This window comes from Papio anubis, chromosome 16 (assembly GCF_008728515.1).
Source record: "Papio anubis isolate 15944 chromosome 16, Panubis1.0, whole genome shotgun sequence".
Taxonomy (NCBI): Eukaryota; Metazoa; Chordata; class Mammalia; order Primates; family Cercopithecidae; genus Papio; species Papio anubis.
This window is the reverse complement of record NC_044991.1, coordinates 46503436-46521141: the sequence shown is the minus strand read 5'-3', so window position 1 is coordinate 46521141 and position 17706 is coordinate 46503436. Positions and strand designations below refer to the sequence as shown.

General features: G+C 40.2%; 1 protein-coding gene and 1 long non-coding RNA gene across 4 annotated transcripts in view; one reads left to right on the top strand and one right to left on the bottom strand.

Annotated features, from left to right (window-relative positions):
* The window catches only part of LOC110740532, a 30774-nt gene extending 14152 nt beyond the window's left edge, over positions 1–16622 (bottom strand). For both annotated transcript variants that reach the window (XR_002515211.2, XR_002515212.2), the window contains exons 1-2: positions 16535–16622; positions 13481–13627 (exon numbers count right to left, since the gene is read on the bottom strand). This is a non-coding gene — a long non-coding RNA (uncharacterized LOC110740532). The remainder of the gene's footprint in view (positions 1–13480; positions 13628–16534) is intronic.
* The window catches only part of BTBD3 (BTB domain containing 3), a 36176-nt gene continuing 33392 nt past the window's right edge, over positions 14923–17706 (top strand). The window contains exon 1 of one of the 2 annotated variants that reach the window (XM_021921231.2): positions 14923–15154. Coding sequence is in view for 1 of the 2 variants with exons in the window: in XM_003905079.4 (XP_003905128.1) it covers positions 14968–15154 (187 nt within the window). In the remaining variant the exon portion in view is untranslated. The remainder of the gene's footprint in view (positions 15155–17706) is intronic. The other variant, XM_003905079.4, reaches the window with a different exon arrangement.

The window sequence follows — 17706 nt, the reverse complement described above, 5'->3', positions numbered from 1 at the left end:
CAGAGTTAGTTATGCTACCCTAATCTTTCTTAGATAAGGAACTCTTGGAAGATAAGCACATCCCTCAAAGCAACCATCACCAAGCAAAGACACTGTGCTGGCCCAGCCGTTTCTGTAAGAAGATTCTAGAAGAACTCCAATTTTGAGTCTTATTTATTTTACAAAGATTAGAGAGAATAAAAGATAGCTAGCTGGTTTCTCATTAAGGAAATAGAATTCGTCATGGCAATGAACAGAGGCAAGAACAATCTAGGGTTAGAATGTTGTTTCTCAGCTCCCTAAAATGAATGCTTATTAATTAGGTCCAATCACTCTTTTCTCGAAGATCTCGTAGCACATTGTGTGTTCCTTAATAAAGTCTCTTGTTTTGATTCTGTGACATACAGCTACATTTTTACTAATTGCCAGGGGTCTTTTTCTTCATCATCTTTATAGATGCTCCACAACAACTAACTTCTTGGTCCTCCCAAAGTAAGCTCTCAGTAAATGTCAGTCTGTTGACTGACTCACACAGTGATTGACTGAATATCCTTTTCATGCTCCTGTTGTGGGAGGGTATAACTCTCTTATTCATCAAGTCAATCACATTCTCCCATTAGCACTAGTGTCTGTCTTATCCACCCTTCTCTCTCACTTCATCCCTCCTGTCATAGCCCAGGATCAGGGCTGCGGTATATCTCACCCAAACTCTTGAAATTTCAGCCCTGTTGTCCTCCCTGTCACTGATCATTTTCAGCTCCAGTCCAACTTTCTTATTGTGGTCTCACTCTAAAATCAGAGCATGCCACTCATGTAAACCCTTTAGTGCGCCCTACACGCCTCTCTAACTTCATTTTCCATCACACCTGTGATCCTCTTATAAATTCCAGCTTTTCTGAACAATGTCCCAACATGCCACCTCTTCCAGAGGCATTTCCACAGGCTACTGCCTTGAATTGGAATGTGTACCCTCTTCCTGTGAGCTTGGGAATGCCCCTTCCCCCCAGTTCCTTTCAGCTCCAAAGTGCCTTCTTTGAAATCTTGTTACTTCTCTAGGAAAACCCATGAAAATTCACTGTTATTGGCACATATCTCCAATGCAGTTCTCCAGACATGGTAATGAAATTTCTGTTTGGAAGTGTCTTTCACCCATAGACTGTGAATTCCTCCAAGAAGGAGGTTGTCTCTGTTCTGATTTGCATTCCTGGAACTTGGTAATGACAGGTTGAGGGAGTTTTGCACAGAGAAGGTACTCAATCCATTCTGGTGGAATGCAGGGAAGAATGAGGGTTGACTAGCCATTTCTTGAGAACTTCGTTTATTCATTCATTCTTCATTCATTCATCTCTTCATTTTGATTATTATTTTATTAGGTGATTCCTAAAAATGGGTAGAGTATTATAATGGAAGCTCGTGAGAGACCTAATATCATAAAACATGAGGCTACTTGTCAGAGCCAGAAACACTGAAAGCCAAGATCACTTATCTCAGGATTTTGCTTAGAGCCAACCATGTAAATATAATATAAATTTACGTTATTATAATATAAATATAAATAATATAAATAATATAATTTATTATAAATATAATATAAATAATATATAAATATAAATAATAATAATAACATGATCTCACATGCATATATCACTTAACGGTTTTAAAGTACTTAAATGTTTTCACTCTATTTATCACATTTTACGTCATCAGAAAAATTTGGGAGAGGCTTCTGGGTTATAATCACCCCCATATTATTGACAGCAGAACTGATTACATGACTTGTCTAAGTTTACTTGTGTGATGGAGTGTGAAAATAGCCCAGTTTTTCACCCATTTTGGTGCCTATGGTTCTGGCTAGATAACTTTGCAATACTCCTACTCGGACTCCGGCTCCAGCCACATGACTTTCTTTAGTCCATGGAATGTCAGTGAGTCCGACAGGGTCTTGAGGGGTCTTGAAGAGACCCTGTACAACTAGGCTTGCTCACTTTTGCCCTCACCATAACCATGGAAAGGATCTGACCAGGCTAGGCTGCTGTTAACAGGGAAGAAAGAAAACTACCTACAGCAGAGACCAGCCACATCAGTCATCCCAATCAAGGTTAAGAGTCCAGATATATGAGTGACCCAGTCGAGACTAGAAGAGCTGCCCAGATGACGTCGGACTAAATCACCAGCCCTCAGAGTCATTAGTTAATTATATCTTATTGTTTTAAGCCTCTTAATTTTGAGGTGGTTCTTTATAAAATATTATTGTGATGATCCATCCATTTAATAAAAGCAAAGGTAGAACTAGAGAAGATAATGACTAAAATGTTATTTTTATAGCAGTATCTCCTTATAGATACTGGCTGCTCTGTTGGCCATTAGTGGCCCAGGCATTGAAGATGCAACATATCCAATTTAAAGAGTTTCTATTTCCCTCCATTCCCTGGAGGATTGTCCATCTTGAGTAGCTCTGTGACTTCTCAGTGGGAAAGTACAGAGATACTTATTTACATCATGGACTTCTCATGATTTTCTAACTTCCAAATTATCTTTCTTATTGGAAATGTAATTTTTTAATAGCCAATTATCCCTAGCTACCCTACATTGAGAAATATGTACCTAGTCCAGTTGTGAGTGGCGACCTATGGAGATGATGGCATTCACTCATGGGAGGCAAGACAGAAGTTTTATATGTAAGTTTCAGGGGCAGAAATGTAAGATATGAAGAGATGGATAGAGAGTCTGTAGAGGAGGTTTATTCCAAGTTCCCTCTTACAATCAGGTATGAAGAGCCCAGAGAGAGAGAGAGAGAAGAAGATCACAAGGCATGAGCTGAAATGAGGGATTTGGATGGGGCTTGGCCAGCTGGATCATGGCAGGATTTGGGAAGGAGGCAGAGATAATGCTCTGGAGCCCAAGTAACAACCTTTTTCAGTGGAACATGGGTCTCATGAAATGAGAACAGAATGGAACACAGCATATGCTTGTCAGTAGCCTTGGACTTTAACAGCAGTTGAACAACTGATAAAATCCATTTTGGTGGGGGCACAATACTTACTTATAGGGCTTGGCATCCATGATTCTGATGCAAGCACTTGTCACATGCCTTATGGGTACCAAACACTGATGAAATGAGAAGATTTCTACAGATTCAATGGATAACCCAGAATAATTGCATGACTTTGAAGTGGGCGTTAACGCGCTGCATTTATGTAGGTGTGGGCAAGGGGCAGCAAGTTTTGGTGTTAAAATAAATGTTTAACCTACAGGCTGGTGATGTCAGAATATTTGGGTTTCAATTATTAAAATTAAAATTGAAACAAAATATCACCATGATGTGTTACCATATCTAAGAGAATGGCTGTGATGAAAAAGGACAGATAATACCAAGTGTTGACAGGGATAAAATGCAACAGAAAGTCTCACAGAATGTTGGTAGGAGTGTAAATTTGTACAAACACTGTTGCCCAGTACCCACTAATGCAGAATCTATGCATATTCTCTGACCCAGCACTTCTGCTCTTAGATATAAACTCAATAGAAATATGTACCTATGTTCACCAGAAGATGTATAGAAAACAAGTTCATGGCACTTCTTCTTGCCATAGGCAAAAACTGAAGACAACACAAATGGCCATCAAATGATCAAATGAATAAATAAATTCTGAAATGGTCACACAGGAAATAGTATAGAACAATGAGAATCAACAATTTGCAGCCACATTCAATAATCTGAATGAAGCCCACAAACTTAATATTGACCAAGAAGAGAACATCAGAGGACATGCGATATAATTCCATTTATATAAAATTCAAAAACAGGCAAAATGAAACAGAGCTGTCAGAAGTGAAGATAATTGGTTATCTTGACAGAAACAGGCAGTGGTATCTAAAAGCAGAATGAGGGGTTTTGGAGAGGATGGCTATGCTCTGGTTCTTGATCTGGGTGCTGGTTACGTGGGTGTTTTTAGGTTATGAAAATTTGTAGAGTTGCACGCTTTTGATTTGTACACTATTCTGTATGTATATTATATTGGAATTAAACATCAAGTGAAAGTAATATGATGTGATAAAAATGTGGTTGTCTTACAAAGAGTTGACACTCTGTGTCTTCATTGCTGAACTAGTAAATTACGATCTCTGAGTTTTAGCTTTCTTGTTTAAAAAATGGGGATGATGCTATCTGTTCTGTTTATTCATGTGGTTGATTTAAAAATCAAGTGAGTTAATGGACATTTAAATAAAAGAAGCTTTGTAAACGGTATAAATGTATACACATGGAAGTTATCCTTATTGGAACAAAAGCAAAAGAGGGTTGTCATTTTAATGTTTAAATGATTTTGCACTGTTAAGGAATACCTCCCTTTGGCAAATGATAGTAATTGTACATGTTTTGGATCAAGTTTTAAAAAGCAGGTTTGTCAATTATATAATAGTCTTTAATGCACCCAGATTGTTGCTTTTGTTTCAGAAAACAGAAAATTACATGATAGCTTGTAAATGGCACACTCAATTTCACACACTGAGAATGCTTGGAAAGTGAAAGGTCCACACATAATGCAGGAACTCAAATTTAATGACATCAAATGATACATAATTTGAGGCGTTCAACCACATTTGCAGAAATTAATCACTGAGTGTCAGCGTCTTTCCATCCTTCATGACTTGGTACATCAAAAGAAAACTGCCCTTTTTTGCCATTGCACTACTAATCAGTAATAGTTAGTTCTTTCCATTTAGCATTTCAATCCTATGTTCAGCATCTGGAAACATTTTTAAAGGTTAAACTGCTACTCCCTTATTCAATTTAGTAAAGTTTCAAAAACCATAATGAGCTTTCTTTTTGTGCCTCCCAACATGCTTAGAATCACCTTTACAAATCAATGGAAACTTTGCATGTTAGAGTAAAAACTGAAAGTAAAGATTAGGAGAGAAAACTGGAATGCATGACCTGCAGTTTCTTCCTCTTCCACTGATGTTTCTTTAGATCAGGGTTTTCCAACAGCATCACAATGGAACTTTGAGGATGGCTATGGTTATGTGCATTGTCCTGTGCCTTGTAGAATGTTTAGCAGCATTCCTGGCCTCTAAGCACCTGATGCCAGTAGCACCTCTCCCCCAACTGTGGCAAGCAAAACCAAATATTTCCAGCTATTGCCAAATATCCCTGGGGCAGGGCAGGTGTTGGATAGTCTGTAAAATCTCCTCCAATTGAGAATCACTGTTCTAGATGAATATCTGCTAGGACCTTTGTCTTCAGATCTGCTTCCTCACATCTACGCCTTCATGCAATTTCTTCCAGACTTTCTGGAAATCATCTGCATCTAAGGTGCCTTGATCAGAGAGTATACACGTAGCCTGATGGTTTCACAAACCCTGTATTTTTGCCTTGTTCACTGGGCGCAGTGGGTCACTGTCTACTATCTCCACCTTCAGAGCATACTTCTGTTGAAGGTATTAAAATTTGAGAGGATCAGAGAGGGCAGTAAAGACAATATAGGAAAGAAGGCAATCCTTTAAGAGAATAAGGTAATATTCAGGTGTGCCTGGGAAAGACCTTCATGATGCTATGCTGTGTGTCTCTGCGTACCTGGTGCATACTGGTGTAAGAGTCTCTTACACATTCAGGTGCAAGAGGGATGACTTCCGATTACCAGCAAATAAGATTCTTTGCCTTTTCTTTTCTTTTTTTTTTTCCGGCCACAGAACCATGTTCAGCTCATGAGCAGGGGCTGAATGTAGGTGCCAGGAAACTAGTTTTCTGAGAACAACCCACAGTCTTCGATAGATGGAAACTGGCAGATAATGATTTCAGTTCTTTTGTCCCTTGATGAATGGGAGTTAGTAAATAATGATTCCAGCTCCCTCCACCCTTCATCAGGATCATCAGGATATCCCAGCCAATTCCCCCAGGCAGGATTGAGCTCCAGCTGACCACAGTAACATGGTTGCCTCCTCTTGTTTGTTTCACTTCCCTACTTCACTAGAGTTTCCTCTGATCATTGCAGAATAAATTACTTTCCCTTGAATCCTGTTTAGGAGGTTGGTTCTGAGGAAAACTAAAGCAAGAGCATGTGGTGGGATATGGATTTGTGCTGTTACATTTGCCTCCTGTATGCTCCAAGACCGTGAAGCTCATCTTGAGAGAATCCAAATCCATGGGGCTTCTCCTGGTCCAAGTATTATTTGATCAGAAAGAATACTTTCTCCAGTTATACACAGAGAATTTAGTCTTTTCTTCCTTGCTAGGATTTGCATAACAATACGTATTTTCAAAGGGTAAACAATATAACATAACTAGGTGATGTTTTCTTAGTCTATTTTGTCATTTACTCAGATAGGCACAAAATGTTGCATGGTAATTCAAAGCTCTTTAAATCTTATAAGGTTATATTCTAGGAACAAATAATTTACGATGACTGTATAACGGGGAAAAGATAATTCTATAGGATTCTGAAACACCACAGACACAAAATAAGTCATCCTAGAGGAGGAAATGTACTTGTTTTACTTTTTAAACATAGTTTAGTCATATTTCCAGTTGATAAAATGCAATGCTTTTTACTCTAACGTCCAAGTTTGAGAATCTCTCCATATACAACTCTTTAGCATGTTTGCATCAAAATTCAACCAGAAATGATTTTACATGATGAATTGAGCTGATTGTGAAAGACTGCAGTTGAAAATGTACATGCAAACTACAAATGTTGAATGGACAATGAGTGGCAGGAAGGGAACATTTATCAATACTGTATGCCTATGAGGTCTTATTTATTTAATCTTCTTGAAATTAGGTTGTCTTTAAACATTTTTGGAATTCAAGACAAAGCATAAAGTCTTTTAAACACATTGCATCTGTTTACTGACTGCTTACTTGAGCAAAGATTACAGTCATTTTTATTATTTATTCATATACTCAAGTTTAAACAGGCGTTTTAAAAGTATAAAAAAGACTGAAACACAAAAAAAGAAATAGTTCCAAACAACAGGATACTAATAAAACTTGAAGGGAAGACATTTAGTTTGAAAAAAAAAAAAAGATATTCAACACTGCAATAACTAAGATAATGTTTCAGAATGAGAGCAACTGGAATGGACAGAATAAAACATGGTAGGGCTAATTGCATAAAGCACTATGCATAGCAGAGTGAATATGCTAATACTGGTATCCATTCCCTTTGGTAGTGTACTCCCACATTGACTCTGGGCTTGTCCTTGAGAATTGCTTTGGCCAATGAGACAGTGGAAACTTGATGCAATCAGACTTGAACGTGTACTTCCTGCTCCACATAGTCTCCCATGCTCCAGCAGGCTAGCCTGGGTTTGTTCTCAGAGCAGTGGCAGCCTTCCAACAGAGACCACATGGAGCAGTACTGAGTTGTTTCATTTGAGGCTGTCCTAGACCAACTAGCCTCCAGGTATCCACCAGCTAAATGTCAATGCTTGAGAGAGCCTAGGAGAGATTAATGGAGACTGACCCAGAAACAAAACTTTCCAGCAGACCCACAGACTTAATGGAAGTAATGAAGATGATTTTAAAGTCACTAAGTCTTGAAGTACTCAGCAATATTAAGTATACCTACTAGGTACAGACAACGAGTAATCACTGGAGTAGAAAATAAGATGGGAAATATTTGTTAAGCAGGTGGATTAGCCTTCATACTTACCATTCAGGGTATTGGACGCAAGAGTTAACACACCAAATAAATATAGCCATGATGAAAAGTTTTCCTGACCCACTGTCAGAGGCACTTTCTCTATTAGGAGGTTTGCTAAACAATTACAAAGTTAAAAAATCTTTGGGACCCACTTGGGTTCCAGAATTGATACAAAAATTATTTTAAAATAAAGATATTTCTGATTCAACAGATACAGAAAGAAGGTTTCCCAGGGCTTCCCTTATCTTAGTAAAAACAAAAGTTCTGGGAATGAGGCTGCTATAAATCCCCTCTCTGAGGGAGTTTTATGGCTATGAAGAAAAAAATGGAGAAGGCCATTTGGATCTGCATAAACAAACAGCGTCACAAACTTTTATCTCCCATTGGTTTTCCTAGAAACCCATTTGTTTTTCCCATAGAAGTCTTTTCTCCACACACCATAAAATTATGTATATAAACCCTCATCTTTAGCTATTTATAGAGCCACAGCTTTCGTGCATTCCCACATGCATATGGATACACTTTGTTTATTTTCCTGCAAATATGCCAGTTTCAATTTAGTTCACATGTCCCCAAACACTGAACTTAAGAGGGTAGATGCAGTTTTTCCTCCTCAATAGAACACACCCAGAAGTCCCATTACTCAACAGTTCAAGTGCTGAGACTAAATTCTCACCTGGAGGCTAGGCATGATGTGGCTCAGGCCTCTAATCCTAGCACTTTGGGAGGCTAATGGATCCCTTGAGCTCAGGAGTTTGAGACCAGCTTGTGCAACCCCGGTGAGAGCCATGAGGAAACCCTGTCTAACAAAAAATTAAAAAATTAGCTGGGAGTGGTGGCCTGCACCTGTGGTCCCAGATACTTGGGAGGTTGAGGGCCAGGTGGAGGTCTCAATAAGCTGAGATCGTGCCACTGCACTCCAGCCTGGGTGACAGAGTGAGACCCTGTCCCAAAAAAGAAAAAAAAAAAAAAAGGAAAAAATCCTTACTTGGAATCATTCATGTTACATTTGAACCCATGGCCATATTAATCAAAGTGTTGACATTTTATTAGCAATTATTAATTTTATTAAAATATACCAGTGATGTACATATACCATGTATGCTATTTCAGCACCAGTATGTTTCAACATGATTTTTAGATAATGTTGGTTTTAAATAAAGAAAATGTAAGAATAATTGCCACGGATTTCATACTTGCCACAGATTTCATAATATCAAAGTTCTGATCATGCTTTTCTAAATATGTAAATAAGTGAGACTAGCAATTCTTAAACGTTGCTACATATTAGAATCACCTAAATACCTTTAAAAAGACTCTCAATGCCCCAGTAGCACCCCAGAACAAATATGCTGGAATTATGGAACTGTGATATAGATATCAAAAATGTTTCCCTTGAACCTGGGAGGCAGAGGTTGCAGTGAGCCGAGGTCGTGCCATTGCACTCCAGCCTGGGGAACAAGAGCCAAACTGCATCTCAAAAAAAAAAAAAAAACTTCAAGTTTGTCAGGTAATTCCAATGTGCAATCAAGTTTGAGAATCAACAACTTAGTCCTAGATCTGTGCTTTCCAATACAATAGCCATGAGTCACATGTGGCTAACTTTAAAACAGTTTTTTCCAATTCTGTGAAGAAAGTCATTGGTAGCTTAATGGGGATGGCATTGAATCTATAAATTACCTTGGGCAGTATGGCCATTTTCATGATATTGATTCTTCCTATCCATGAGCATGGTATGTTCTTCCATTTGTTTGTGTCCTCTTTTATTTCACTGAGCAGTGGTTTGTAGTTCTCCTTGAAGAGGTCCTTCACATCCCTAGTAAGTTGGATTCCTAGGTATTTTATTCTCTTTGAAGCAATTGTGAATGGGAGTTCATTCATCATTTGGCTCTGTGTTTATCTGTTATTGGTGTATAGGAATGCTTGTGATTTTTGCACATTGATTTTGTATCCTGAGACTTTGCTAAAGTTGCTTATCAGCTTAGGGAGATTTTGGGCTGAGACGATGGGGTTTTCTAAATAGACAATCATGTCATCTGCAAACAGGGACAATTTGACTTCTTCTTTTCCTAATTGAATACCCTTTATTTGTTTCTCTTGCCTGATTGCCCTGGCCAGAACTTCCAACACTATGTTGAATAGGAGTGGTGAGAGAGGGCATCCCTGTCTTGTGCCAGATTTCAAAGGGAATTTTTCCAGTTTTTGCCCATTCAGTATGATATTGGCTGTGGGTTTGTCATAAATAGCTCTTATTTTTTTGAGATACGTTCCATCAATGCCGAATTTATTGAAAGTTTTTAGCAGAAGGGTTGTTGAATTTTGTCAAAGGCCTTTTCTGCATCTATTGAGGTAATCATGTGATTTTTGTTGTTGGTTCTGTTTATATGCTGGATTATGTTTATCGATTTGCATATGTTGAACCAGTCTTGCTGAATAAAATCTTAAAGGAAAAAGGGAGATAGAACTTCTAAACAATAATCAATATTGTTCCTGCTAGCCATTTTATTAAATTCGGATTTTTTCATGGTCAAATATTTTTCCACAGATGCTCCTCAACTTACAATGGAGTAACAGCCCAAGAAACCCATCATAAGTTGAAAGCATAGTAATTGGAAAATGCATTTAATGTACCTAACCTACAAACATCGTAGCTTAGCTTAGCCTATCTTAAATGTGTTCAGAACACTTAGCTTAGGGTTGGGCAAAGTCATCTAACACAAATACTGTTTTATAATAAAGTGTTCAATATATCATGTAATTTGCAGAATGTAGTACACTGTAGAGTATCAGCTGTTACCCTTGTGATCAAGTAGCTGGCTGGGAGCTGTGGCTGACTTCTCAGCATAGTGAGAGAGTATCGAACCAAATATTGCTAGCCTGGGAACACGCTGTAATTCAAATTACAGTTTCTACTGAACTCACACCACCATAAAGTCAAAAAGTTGCAAATCTAATCATTAAAAGTTGGGGACCATTTGCTCTAAGAAACCCCTACATTACTATTCTCTTTATTGAGTGGACAACAGTCTACCTGTGATACTGATGTGGTTGAATTTTTTTGAACAGCATCAATAAAAAGAAAGACCATGAAAGGGAGAATGCTGCATATGAATAATGTATGGCTAATTCTGTTTTCAGTCTAATTTTAAACCATTTAGAGCTAGCATACACACACATACACACACACACACACATATATATATATATTTATATTTATATATAAAACTCTGGCCCAGGATATATTTTAACTTATTTCACATCTCCTAGTATCATGCTATTATTCATCAGGTATGGAGACAAAAGTGGCTCCATCTTGGATGCTAATCTACAGTGTTAAATTCTGATCAGCCCCAGTCCCGTGAACACCACCTGATTGCTACTTTATTTACTGTCCCTAGTGTAAGAAACTCTACTCCTGCTTTTAGAGTAAAGCAACCTTGATGTTATCACACAAATTAGAGATTGTGACACACATAGCATTCTTTCTTGTTTTGGAGAGCTGCCTTTCATTGTCTTGCTGGAATATGTATACCTTTTCCCTATAGTAGATAAACCTTGGGTCTGGGGAGTAACAGGTGCAGAGATCTACTTGTCTTGTGGCTACCCAAGGCCATGCTTCTGTCTCTAAATCCCCTAATAAATTCATCAACACCAACAAACTAAATTTGTCTGCCTTCTCTTTGGCTTCTTGGCTCCTTTAGCATTTGGGGGTCACTTTGCTTATATGACTCTTTCATGGAACGTCAGATGAGAATTATCATCCATGGCTTGAGACCATTTCTTTCAATTTCTAAAACATTTTATTTTGTAGTACAGGGCTTCCTTTAGTTCCAGATACATTTATTTTCCAAGTCACTGTGACAAAACTTGTAAAATTAATATAGTCACAAATTCTCATAATAAAATACCTTTCTCATTATTTAAAATATACTAAAATGTGTATTTTCCCCAAATCATTTGTTTTTGTCACTCCTGGAGTTTGTTTGTACTTATGCATGGTGGAGTATTTCGTTGTCAGCCAAAAGGAAAAAGGAGTCACCTTGTGACAACGCTGGTCATGGGACAAACATGATCGTCATCTTTGTCCCCCTGGTTAATGGTTTCCAACTCAATCATTCATCACCCTTTCATAAATCTAAGCCCCACCTTTTGTTATTTTCATGTTAGTTTTTATGTATTTTGCTCATAAATCTTCATTAAGTCAGAAAAATTACCTGTATTTTTTGTTTTTCACTCTAAAGTTAAATCTGCCTTAAATGAAACAGCCAAGACAAATAATGAGGAAGAAAAGGATAAACTGTTACATTTGAATGGATTGTGCTTCTCCTGCTTCACCCTCTGAATGTGAACTCAGAAGTAAAAGAGTCAGTGGAATGAGAATGTTGACTTGATATTTACCAACTTTGCTCAAAACATATTTACAAGATGCTCATGCATTTCATTGGCTTTCACCATAAGAAAATATGCAAAGCTGGGAACCACTGTGGAGACATGATTAGGAAAGTGAGCCCTCAGCATTAAACTACCTGAGCAAGGTACAATTGGCCCAACCATTTATGTTCCCCTGAAGGCACTTGTCACATTCTGCCTTAAATTATAGTTACAGTTATGCATTTTTCTATGCTATTTGATAAATTCTCTGAGGGCAGGATGCTGCCTAGTACATAGAAACTGGTAATATTTGTAGAATAAATGGAATATTTTAAGCACTTTTGCATGCTCCCCAGAACAATCAGCTCATCCAGAAGCCTATTCACCAAACACATTGATTGAGTGCTCTAGCATGCACCTACTCTGTGACATTGGGAATTATTTCAAAAGTAAGCTCCTTCCAGGTTTCTCCTTCCCAGTAGCAAGCAGAGTGAATTCAACTGGAACTCAAATTGGAGTAAACTGTTTAGATATGACTTCATATTGCTGCTTTGCATGTTTGGTGTTGGAGAGTACAGCTAGAGTCTATCTTTAGTTAATGGTTCTTAAGGAATTTATGCAAGTAATTGTAATATTTATCACATTTTTAGTGTATCAGAGCTAGGGACACCAAAATTTTCTTTTACCTCTTAAATCTGTTTTTTACATATTTATTACCCAGTGAACTGAGAAAAGGCTTTCAAAGTGCTAATATCTATCCTATCTCTTTGTTTTTTCCCTTCAGTGTTCATTCACAAGTAATAGTAGCTGTCATTTACTCAGGTTCTGCTATGAACTGGGTGCTTCACGCACTTGTGTTTAATTTTTGCAGCCTCACAAATTAAAGATTATAATGCTTGTTTTTCAGATGAGAATTAATTTACATAATTTTCACAACCTTTCAAGGTGTATTAGCCAGAGTTCTCCAGAGAAACAGAGGCAACAGGATGGATATGTATCTGTGTATCTATTTTAAATATATGTCAATTTAAAAAATTCACCAAATTGAGTTTCAAAAATCTGATTGGCTTTTATTAGCAATTCATGAACTGGGCAGCATCCAGTCTACAAACTAGAAAGAAACTGATGAGCTAAACAGAGTGGGTGAGTTTTATCAGCAGAAAAAAGAAGAGGAAAGCAGAAAAAAAGAGCAAATAGATGGTTGGTCATTTCAAGGTTACTTTTCTTCTACAGATGTAAGCAACATCTTGTTGGTCTAATTGGATTTCACTGTTATCTCTCTTCTGATTTCTCACAAGGTCAGATCTTGCAAAGAACGCAAGTTTTAGTTTGGTTATGTGACACTAGTATGAGTGACTCCATTTTGGACCTGCTGTCTGTTTTTTTTGTTTCGTTTTGTTTTGTTTTTGCAGTTTAAGAGTGAGAAAAAGAGAAAGAGAAAGGTATTGGCTTGTATGATTGTGGCTTATTTTAAGGTATTGGCTTACATGATTGTGGAGGCTTGGCAACCCCAAAATCTGCAGAGTAGGTAGGCGGGCTGCAGGCTCAGGCAAAAGGTGCAAGTCAATGGCTGTTTGCTGCCAGTCTTCCTTCTTGCTTAGGGGAAGTCAGCATGTTTCTACTAAGGTCTTCAGCTGATTGGATGAAAATCATACACATTATTAAGAGTAATCAGCTTTACTCAAAGTCTACTGATTTCATTGTAAATCTCATCTAAAAAATACCTTTACTGAAACATCTAGACTGTTTGTCCAAATATCTGGATACCATGACCTAGCCAAGTTGACACATAAAACTTACCATTATACAAGGTAAATATCATGATCTCGTGTTACAGATGAACACAGGAAGGCTCACAGATAATAACTAATTTGGACAATATAGTTTATTATGAGGTATTTGGACTTTATCAAAGGGGTTTTTGTTTTCCAAAGCCTAGGTGTCTTTCACTATATATGTTGTCTCTCAAATTAATGATTTTCCAACTGAGCAGAAATATGTTCTCCCAGGGCCAAACTCATGCTAAAAGAAGCATCTACTGGTCCTAACAGTATTGTATAGGTCTAATTTATCCACTGATACACATTTTGCCAAGGATGATGATCTAATCTAATGAAGTAGGCGCCTGTCATGATAAACATCTCAGCAGTGACATAAGTAAGGGCATCATTCTGTCCTTCACAGTCTCTGGAAACTTTTCGACCCTTTCCATGCCTGATAACAACCCTTGAACTTAGGACTCTACTACTTCTTACCTAGAACATACACTACAGCATTTCATATCTCTAGCCTTCACTTTATATTCCTAAATTTTGCATTTAATCAAGCCACCACCAGGCTCCCCTTCTCCCCTTCTTCTGTGCCTCTCAATTATCCACGGAATAAGGGTGAAGTCGTGCTAAGCATTAAAGATTATTTCCAGATGAGCTGAAACTACCTTTCCGGCCGCCGTTTTCATCTTTCACTAAGAACAATACACTCAGATTAAACTTGTCCCCGACAGGGTGAATGGATTCATATGCTGTTTAAGTTTTCATGATTAACCCAACCAGCAGCTACTCTCCTTCCCCAGATCACTGAAGAGTGTAGTCGTTAGGTATTACGAGACCTCTATTTATGCACCCTCCTTCTCTGTTAGAGAGAGGGCTGGCATCAGCGCCTGAAAAGGAGCCCCAAAGCCAAATGTATTCGGCCCCCTATTACCGGAGGATGCGCTGTATCCCGCACATCCGCTCTGCCAATGCAAGTGTTCAATAAATGCTTAATATATTCATTGATGAATGCCCCAGAGAGAAAAAATGCAGTTCGTGGGACAAGGACGAAGTCGCCTCTCAGAGATGGGGGAGTGCTGGCTCTCCTCCACCCACCCCGCCTCCTCCAGGCCAGGGTTCCCGCCCACCCCTCACTCCTACTTTAGGAAAGGGCAGACATTGCGCATGCCCCGTATCCAGGGCCGCCTCCGGGAGCACCGCCCATGTTGCCCCGCTCCCTCCCGGTGCTCGGGCACGCGCGCTCGCTCCCGCAGAGCGTGCCCTGCGTGCGGGTGCCCGCCAAGCCCGCCGGGCGCTGGATCTCCGAGTGCCCCGGCCGGGGCCTGAGGAGCGGGCACAGGGCAAGGCGGCGGACGGCTGCGTCGCCCGAGGCGAGGAGGAGCGCGGGCGGTGAGTGAGGGCGCCGCGGGCGAGCGGGCCGGCGCCTCCGCGCGTGCGCAGCGCAGGACCGCCCGGGCAGGGGCGCGCGCCCGGCGGCCGGCCGGAGGGGCCAAGCGAAGCGAGGAGAAGCTGGGCAGGGGGGCGCAGGTTGGCCTCGGACCCAGGGGTCCGGTGGATCCCATATCCGCCCCCCGGGCTCCAGAGTCGCTCGCCGCGCGGGTTGGCTTCCCGAGGGGTTCCCAGTGGGGTGCGTCGGGCCCGTGCGGTGGTCCTGGTGCCCGGGGCGGAGGGGCAGGGCCGCCTCAGCCGAGGGACCCCGGGAGGGGCGCACGAGCCCTCCTGGCAATGCGGACGCCCGCGGGGTGCGCGACCCCGGAGGTGGCGGAGGTCCAAGCAGGGGGCGCGGTCGGGAAGCCTTGGCGCCTTGCAGGTGGCGGGGGCCGCGCCCCTCTCCCGGGGAGGCGCGCGGTGGGAAGCGGAGCAAACTTCCCCTAAGTAACTTTCCTGAGGCGCTGCCGGCGGGGCGCGGTGAGCAGGGTCCGGGGGGGACTCCGGGGACCGACGCTCCGGGTTTGCGCGGCCTCAGGCGCCGCGGCAACCCAGCGAGTGGCGGCGGGCGATGGCGGGGGCGGCTTCCTCCTGAGGCTGGAACTCGTCCTCCGAGTTCTGAGTGGCATTCGTGGCCCGTTTGCTCTTAAAATAGACGTATAAGTTTGGTGTTCGGGAAGAAGGATGTTTGCTCTCTTGGGAAGAGAAGGCTTCTACCTCCTGGCGTTTTCAAAGAAAGTATTGTTCCGGCCTGCTGGGGATCCCTATTTATCAAGCAGCCCATTGTCCTGTGTGTGCCTGCTGAAAGCGAGCTAATTCTATTATTAGGCCTCAAAAGACCAAGGGAGATCACGGTGCTTTTTCTTTTTTAAACATTCCCCGCCACCTCGCCAAATCCTGTAATACGGCTTCCCCAAACTTGGCTGCACAGAGGAGTCGCTGGAGAGTTTTAAAACTCTTCATGCCTAATCGCACACCAGACCAATTAACACAGTGTGTTTTTTAAAGATCCCCAGGTGATCGCGCAGCCGAGTTTGGAAATACTGGTTTAATGTAAGAAAGTCAAGAGTTTAGTTTCACATAGTAAGTAGCATGCGGTTTGTAATTGGTGAGATGAAACTCAAATTCATTTTCCTAGACAGGAACTCACAAAGGGGGGTTTGTTTCCCACCAGGGAGGGCGGGAAGTGTCTCTAATGGTTTAAACTTTATGAACTATAATGTGACTCTAGCACTCAAAACAATTGTTCTAAGTGCTGTTTTGAATTTCTGTTGGGGTTACTAAGCCCGCTTTCACTGACCCCATGCCCAGCCAAAGGCTTTCCCCTTCTTTTAATCCTACCTCAGTCCTCCACTCAACCCTCCGCCAGATCCCCTGTTTTAACTTTAACCTCGGGGAGGATCTTCTTCCCCCGTAGGTTACTGGCTTTACAGGGTTACTGCGGGTTCCCATAGCAACGAGTCCTCCAGGGGAAGTGGGCGGGTCCTCTTACCCTTGGGTTTCTGAATAGGACTCTTCGTTTTCAGAAGATTTTTGAATCACCCTTTTTCATTTCTTGGCCTCAGCGCAGGTAAGGGTGAGCTTATACAGTTCCAAGATTTTCTTTCTAAGATACTTACAGATTAGTTATTAATGCCGTTTTATGGGATGATAACTACTAGCAGCTATGTTCTTTCTTGATTTTTCATTCTTTTCCAATCCTTGCATTGATAACTTGTTTAACGGACTTCCAAAATGAAGTGGAAACAATGTTTTCTTTTCTTCTTTTTTTTTTTTTTAGCACGTTTTCTTGGAGGTGCACATGCCTAAGAATTGTATGCACTATTTCTCTAAAGTCCTAAGTTACACCTTATATTTAAAAATTTAAAAAGTGAAATATAACTCCACATCTGTGCGGAAAACTTTTGATAATCTGTGGCAAAAATGCTATTACTAGCTTTTAAATTGTTTTGTTCCTAGAAAGTACTCTGCCTGATAATCTGTGGCAAAAATGTTATTATTAGCTTTTAAATTGTTTTGTTCCTAGAAAGTACTCTGCCAACATTCTTTACAAAATATTAAAACTGCTTGTAATATTATACTTTAACAAAGGAAAGGCACAATTAGGCTACACATTCTCCTACTTACCTGCTGAAACACATGCATCCAAAGATCAATTTGAAAAAATGTTCATTTTTTTTTAACGCTCAAAATAGGTCTTCTATAGACATCTAATTCCCTTTTGCCTTGCAAGGAACTGTTAAAACTCTTCTGAATAAAATAGTACAGAAATGGGTCATTTACACATTTGTTTTTAATTGTTTTTTAAAAAAATCTTTTAAACTTTGCTCTGTAAGTTACCAGAATTTAGTTAATTCCAAAATGCCTTTAGGATTCCAGTGATTTTTGAGTTTGTGTTGGGAGTTGAAATGGTTTTCTCTTACTAAAATCTATTTTATGTGCTGTTTAAATTTCTATTAACTGGGCTATCAAGCAAATTCTGTAAGGTGAATTTTTCCCGTTTACTATGAGAA